Consider the following 7,619-nt stretch of genomic DNA (forward strand, 5'->3'; position numbering starts at 1 on the left):
ATCAACTCCAGAAAAGGGCTCGTTTTTTGTACATAGAGAAAGATTAATGTTAAATGTAATGAGCTGCCAAACTCTTATTGTTGATTGACCTGCTGGGTGATCGCTGTCTTGCTCAAGGACACTTAAACACACGTCATATCAGCCGGTGAAGGGATTAAACCTTTGAGTTACTTTATTCCTCTTCTTGTGCAACAGAATAAAGAAAAGCATGAATCTTTTCACACATTTATTGTATTTACTTGAATACAAAAGTGCAAAGAAAGAGGATAAAAATGAAAACATTTCTTCCCCAAACAAATGAAATAATTGATTAAAAATAGATTTTTATAAAAGGGGAGACATAAAGTAGAGTAAACGCTTCTCAAATTAAATTCACTCGTGCTTGATGCAAGCAACAAACCGGTGCCAAGTGACAGGAGGATAAAATGACCTGCAGTGCCAGTCGGGACCTGGAGGAGCCTGGTGCCCCCGCTGGATTATCACAGTCTTATTAATGTAGATGGAAAATACACCGGAGCGAGGCAGAGAGCTGATAAACCACGTCCCAGTTTACTGGAGCAATCTCTTTAGGTTCTTGGTTTGGTGGCGAAGGTGAGGTACCCTGTGTGGCCTTGCGTTTCTCTGGGCAGGGTTGTGGTCTTCAAGGCGACGGAGGTCGGAGGCTTTATCTCGGCGGCATCGGGCCGAGTCTGAGAGGAGGGGTCGGGGCCGAAGTCAGGCATCGGCAGGTACACGGTGCGCACGTCGTGGACTCTCAGCAGGACCTCCAGGGTGCTGATCTCCTCGAAACCCTGATCCGCCAACGCCTCGCACGTCCTCTGGACCTGCTCGATACATGGGGAGAACGAAGACACCCGACCTCCTGGGGGGAGAAGAGAGAGAAAGAGAGAGAAAGAGAAAAAGAGAGAGAGAGAGAGAGAGAGAGAGAGAGAGAGAGAGAGAGAGAGAACAGTTTAACGGTCGACATCGGGCTTCCCAAAATATGACCAAGACCAGTCGGTTGCAAATATGTGTTCACCTTCTTCAGAGCTGTTCTTTCAGGCTCATTGTAAGCAACACTACGGTCGGTCTTTCCACACTTTGGTCCATGCTGAAGTATCTGAACTACTAAAGGGATTGCCATGACATTTTGTACAGATATTCATGGTCCTCAGAGGTTGAATCATGCAGACTTTAGTCCCCCTTTGACTTTTCCTCTAGAGCCACTAACGTGTCAGACTTTGACTTATCCAGCGATTGTAACATTCATAGTGCCCATGCACAGTTCATTGCCCCGATACACATTGTTTTACTTATTAGCAGTCATCAAATAATAAAGACTCAAGTTGATTGTCATCTTGACTTTAATAGATATGAATTTGGAGTTTGGCCCACATCCTCTAATGTCGCCACACACATAACTCCTGTTTCCAGGATCATTGAAATGGTCGCTTGCGCTTCAGCTCATGAATTTTGTCTTTAGCCGCCGCAATTTTCTCCCGTGTGCCCGATCGGTACCGCGCATGTACAACTCTCAACAGAGATGTCACGGTTGCTAGATTAACCAGCCCGACGTTGCATTTGACTTGCCCCGGGTTAGTGGGCGATCCTTATTGTTGATACATCCGATATAGTGTCCGACTTAAGCTTCATTCCAAGGTTGAATCATGGAGACTTTGGTGATCTTCATTTTCTCCGTTACCACCGCGAGGTTCACATTTGTGTTTTTGAGTGAAATGTCTCAGAACAATTGGATGCTACACTAATATTAGTACTCATTAAAATACTCTAAATGCATACATACTTAAACGGTCACTTTTCACCCAAATGTATCCATGCTAATTTGAACATCTGAATAAAAGACTGAAGCTAAACGGAGTAGCAATGTTGAATTCCCATTTCAGCTAATGCTAACAATATGCTAACACGCTAGCCGATGTTGCGCTTGTAGAATAATCTGCAGAGCAAAGTTATCGTGGAACAATATTCACAACATTAAACAAACAATAACAATAAGCAATCAAACACCACCCCAACATATTGTTAAATATGAATGTGTCAGGAGTAGCTTGATTATTGTTAGCATATAGTACTGGTGAGCCTTCCTAATAGCTAATAAGTTAACAGAACATCGGGTCCATTAACTCTATTTGGCAATCTCAGGTGAGCTTGAACATCTGCAGTGTCTTTTTGGTCTCTGACCTCATTTATCTTTGTCAGGTTTCTTCAGGTTGGAAGTTATTCTGCGTTAATGTGAGACGTCTGGGACAATACCAGAAACACTGCTGCTGCCTGAAGGAGATGACTGCTCCAGCGTGTTGAGGATAAACATGCTAACCCCCCAGATTTACTTAAAAATCTTCTGCTGTGAAAATGTACACCAAACAGAGGCAATCATGTTTGGTCTTCCACAAACACCGGCATGACCTGAACCATCATCAGGAACATATATAGCACCAGCAGCCTGTTGTCAAGATCACTGCAGATCCACTTAACCCAGAATCATCTTCACCTCGTCCTCCATCAGGGGCTGTTTGAGAGAATAAACTGAAGGTTTATGAATAAAAATACTCAAAAAGGTTATTTATCATCCTTGCATGATTATTCTGACACTTTGGGACAAAATCAAACCTTCCTCAAAAGCATTATCTCAAAAAAGGAGAGTAGACAGTGTTTTCATTGTTATCTTTGTAAGAATGACGCTTAAAAACAAACAGCCATGGACGAAAATAAATCAAAGCCAGATTTATGAACTACGGGACTCAGGAGACATTTAGTCTCCTCTGGGGAAACCTGTGATACTACTACTACTACTATTAATAATCTGTTTTTCTTACACCCAAAAGCCCCTTTTAAAGCAGATTGTTTTCCTTCCTTGGGCTCCGGGCCGAGGTTTGTGGATCATCAGGGGATGACCCGGCGCGCTAATGAACACAGATCACCTCTGGGCTCCGGCCTCTCGTCTCTAAATGAAGCCCTGCGGTGATTCGCGGCGGGAGGTCGGAGCACCGAGCCGAGGAAACTGTCACTGGCTGACCTGAAGAATGTGACTCTGACCAGAACATCTGGGGAGGGGAGGGGTTAACGAAACAAATAGAGTTTCTGTGTGTTTTCTACTCAACATCTCTCTCAAGAGAGGCGTTAATGTCGTCTTTTCTTGGAGGATTTTACAGATGTTACTCAAGTGTTGGATGTGATGAAATTGTAGCATTTGAATTAGCACCTTTAACAGCACCTTCGTGATGATGCAATCATCCTGCAGCTACATAGAAACATTATCATTCATTCAGAGTCATGTTTGTGTCACCTGACAGATTTACGTCCAATATTCTCTCTCGTTTTTGGTCTCCACCACCATCTGAGGGAAATTTGTGTCTCTTTAGCTGCTAAAAGCTTTGCTTACCAGCTAGTCGCTAACTGAGCGTGTCTGCTGTTAGCAGGTAGAGTATCATGGCAGCGCTACGAGAGCAGTGAGAGTGAAACAGAACAGCAACGTTGCAGCTGGACTGATTAGCAATGAGCTGAAACTCACTAAAAAGCTGCAGATTCAGCGGATAATTATCTGTATATTCATCAGTATTATTAAAGTATTGCTTATCTATTGCATGTCTGCTGGTTGTACGCTGTACAGATTACAAAGCCCTTTGAGCAAATAGGGCCCATTATAGACGACTAAGCAGTCACTGGTCTCGACTAAGATTTCTTTAGACGACTAGATTTTTAACAAATCAATCAACAAGATATAAAGTGGTGTTTTTGTTTGATTCTTTGAGGAGGAACTCGGTTTTACATCTTTTAGGTACCTAGAGAAGTCCACCTTTGTATTTCAGGCACCACACACGCACAACACTAAACTAGTTCAAGCCATCGGTTCCTGTTCAAATTCTGTTACACAACTTGAGAGGGGAATAATCTGCAGAGACAAACCCTGAACTGAACTAAAGAGCGAGTCTGCAGAGGGCAGCCTTGTTGAAGCGTCCGACCCGTCTGGTAAACTTGGGGATGTTTCAGATAGCAGGCGTTCCTTTAGCAAACAGGACCAGTGTTCTCCCTCGAGACCGCAATAAACACAACTCCAAGCAACCATGACCAACGCACAGGGAGGGGTCGGGTTGATGATTACACAAAGGCGTCTCAAAGCATTATTAATAGCCTCGAGTGTCAACCGTACGTCCACCACTGATAGCTATACATGCGTGAAACTTGGGTTCCTTATCGGGTCGATGAGTGTTTGAGGTCACGGGACATGTTTGCTTTACTGTTGCATAATCAGAGTCTTAAAACGAGCAGGGAGGGAGGGTCGGTCAGGAGAAGAATCACATTCTGTCCGCTGCAGTAGAGCAGCTCTCAGCAACGGTTTAGTTTTTTCTTTCTTGAGCCTGAGAACAGATCTGGAGTCAGTCAACAAGGTGATGAATTTGGGCTGTGGGCGATATGTCGTGCCTCCTGTCGTTTCCACTCTGCAAACAACCCGTCTGCTCAATCTGTGGCTAGCTTCCATAGCTACACCGTGTGCTGCAGAATTTATTACCCAACATCGTGCAATATTACATTTCCATATCATGTGAAATATTATTTTCATTCATCTAACTTTCTACTACTTTATTAATTTCATACTTAATATCACTTTTCTATTTTAGTTTCCATTAGGCACTAGTGTTAGTATCACTTCTTATATTTAAATAGGTGAGCTTTGAGTGCTGTTGCACAAGAATTTCCGTCGGGATTAATACAGTTATATTTTATCTTATTGAGTCAGGTGCACAAAAAACCCTCAGCACTTTCACAGGTGATTTTTTGGTCACACTTTTATTTTTTTTGGGGGGGGGGTGGGGGGGGGGGCAGTGGTTGTCCCCGGTTCACTGGAGAAAACGCCGTGTGTGAGCAGTGGGAAGTAAATCAAGCCTTTCCTTGTGGAGCCTTAGTCACCAGCTCTCTCTGTCCCTGCAGCATAACCCTGTATGGTCATGGGACTGCTTCTATAATGGCTGCACTCTATTTATCTGTATCTCTCTGTGTGTGTGTGTGTGTGTGTGTGTGTGTGTGTGTGTGTGTGTGTGTGGGGGTCAACCGCTCATGAAAGGAATATGTAGCAGTGGCACCATAAAAGGGATTCACGGAGGAGGGAGAGTAGCATTCCTCTTCATATTGGGGCTTACTTTTTAAAATCGCTGCATTAATGTGCCGCGGGAACATAAACATGTACTCATAATAATAATAATAACAATATGTACTCATAAACCACTGATCCTGTGCATCTTAACTGTCGAGTCACTCACTTTTTTGTCAGTTCATTGGATAAATAGATTTGGTGGCAGCGTACGATAATGCCTTTTCTAAATCATTGAGATATGAAATGTTGAGGCTTTTTTCCTTCTATCAAACACACGGTCAGAAAATACAACGTAGCGCCATCAATTAGAGCCGTCACGATATCAGGATTGTAGCCAAAATAATTCATGATATCAGAAAACAAAACCAATCCCATCAGTCAAAATTAATCTTTAACTTTGTTTATTGTGCGTTTTTTAGAAAATGAATTAGATTCAAAATCCGAGTTTAGGGCGGTGGAGAGAGATTCTGTAACCGTAGCTGTCGAATGATTTAAGAGGCACTGGAACATTTACATTGACATGATATTAATATTTCATTTTTAAATACGTCCGTCAAGGTCAATGCCGATATATTGAGACACCCCTCGTATCAATGTTGACCTTTTTCAGCAGATTGTGTACGACACAGATCCGCATTAAACAGTTTTCTTCATCAATGTCATAAAATGAAGTGTTTCCACGATCAGTCAGACAAATGAGATTAGCTTTCAGATTACACTCCCTGTTCCACCAGTGTGACTTTAATTGCAAATACTTGCGAGTATGCAACATGAAACAGGAAGCCGCTCCGTGTTCTTCCTGTGTCACACAAAACGTTACTTCTGACCCACTTCAGTGAACCGACGACCTGCCCGGACTTGCTGCTTCCTCTGGTCGTCACAGAAACCCTCAACATGAGTTCACTCTGTGACCGAGAACAAACAGCAACACAAGGTCGAAGAGTTAATGAGGGCTGTGTCGGCTCGGATCGATGGACGCTGTTTGAGTGCGGGGGGGGGGAGAAGAATCGCTGGCTCATGTTCCCTGAGTCACAGAAAAGTCAACATCAGGGGATGGTGAGTGTTTCTCGCCATAAAACGCCTTCTCTCTCACACACACACACACTATCAGGACTCTTCAGTAACCTCCAGTCATTCATTCACCCAGGCAGCGTCGGAAATACACGAGGGCAAAACTACCCCTAAGAAATATAATTGTGCCCCTGATATCACTAGGAGAGGGGCAAAAAATGCCCCCGTAATTTCCTCTAATAATAATGATTTAATAAACTTGTCAAAAACATCGTAGCCTATATGACCCGGTCCAGTTGCCATAGAATGGTTTTGATTTTCGCCTTGACTGATGTTGCGTGTGGGTGAAGAACCGAACGTTCTAAACAAATGAATAAATGGAGCGCTTCTTAAATCAGACCTGTGACTGCGGTCAACTCCCTCAAATCTACAATAATCACTCAAGGGCCATAAAGAGTAGAACAAAAGTAATTTTAAGTCCATTATTCAGCTACCCGATACGTTTTCTCACCTCACCGGGGCTTTTCTTGGTAAAAACACACCGAGGAAAAGGAGGCCACAATGTCTCTATGGGCTCTAATTGGTGGAGTACCAACATGAGTTAGAGAGTCCTACCTTGTCTCTTCATGGCAGCCTTGGCGTGTCCCACGGCCTCCCAGGGGCTGGGGATGTCCAGGAAGACGGCGTCCGCCACCCCGGTCACCCCGAAGCCGTCCTTGCACACGTCCTGGTTCCTGACGGTGACCAGGCGATCCACGTGGTGCTCCTTGAACTCCTCCGCCGCCTTCTCCGCCCGCTGCTGGTGGAACTCCACCGTGTGCAGGTGACCCGAGGGGGCGATGGAGCGCAGGATGGCGTGAGAGAGAGAGCCGCTACCGGTGCCTAGGACACAGAGAACTCTTTGATTCAAACAATTGAAGAATAAAATAATGGGACACAAGAGGACAACAAGCTGTGTAGACCTGGAGAGTTGGGATCAATTCTCAGTGGGTTTAGCAATGTGTATTATGTATTATAATTATTTAAAGTGTTCACTTTTTTTTTTTTTTTAAATGAAACGGTATCCACTGTAATTATTAGTCTATCATAGAAAATTAATCTGCAACTATTTCTTATAATCGATTAATCGTTATCTGGTTCCAGTCTTTGAAATATGAATATCTTCTGCACTTCTTAGTCTTCGATGTTGGTGAATTAAATATCTTTGGGTTTTGGATTTGAGATGATTGAAGATGTCAAAACTGTCTTTGGGAAAATGTGTTGACAGAAAAAGGATTGGACTCTAGAGTGGAAATGAAGGCGTGTTATCCAATAAAAACCTCAAACGCTGGTCTTTGCTGCGTCTCACAGGCGCACTCTGGTTCTCTCTCCACTGATGAGAGGACACTACATCTCTGAGTGTGCAGAGCTCTGGTTTGTCAAAGAGTGATGTGTCGTGTCATTCCACAAGAAGTAGAATAGCACCAGTCATGTGACTTGCTGTTAAGGACGAGACGGGGGGGGGGGGGGGGGGGGG

At 43.8% G+C, this 7,619-nt stretch overlaps 1 protein-coding gene across 2 annotated transcripts in view; it reads right to left on the minus strand.

Moving 5' to 3' along the window:
* Positions 1-213: 213 nt before the first annotated feature.
* trmt61a (tRNA methyltransferase 61A) overlaps positions 214-7,619 on the minus strand; it is an 18,247-nt gene continuing 10,841 nt past the window's right edge. For both annotated transcript variants that reach the window (XM_031873129.1, XM_031873130.1), the window contains 2 exons: positions 6,719-6,985; positions 214-862 (listed from right to left, as the gene is read on the minus strand). In XM_031873129.1, coding sequence (XP_031728989.1) covers positions 567-862; positions 6,719-6,985 — 563 coding nt within the window. In that variant the 3' untranslated portion in view covers positions 214-566. The remainder of the gene's footprint in view (positions 863-6,718; positions 6,986-7,619) is intronic.

Source organism: Anarrhichthys ocellatus, unplaced genomic scaffold (genome assembly GCF_004355925.1).
Source record: "Anarrhichthys ocellatus isolate YVR2014 unplaced genomic scaffold, GSC_Weel_1.0 scaffold69, whole genome shotgun sequence".
NCBI lineage: Eukaryota > Metazoa > Chordata > Actinopteri > Perciformes > Anarhichadidae > Anarrhichthys > Anarrhichthys ocellatus.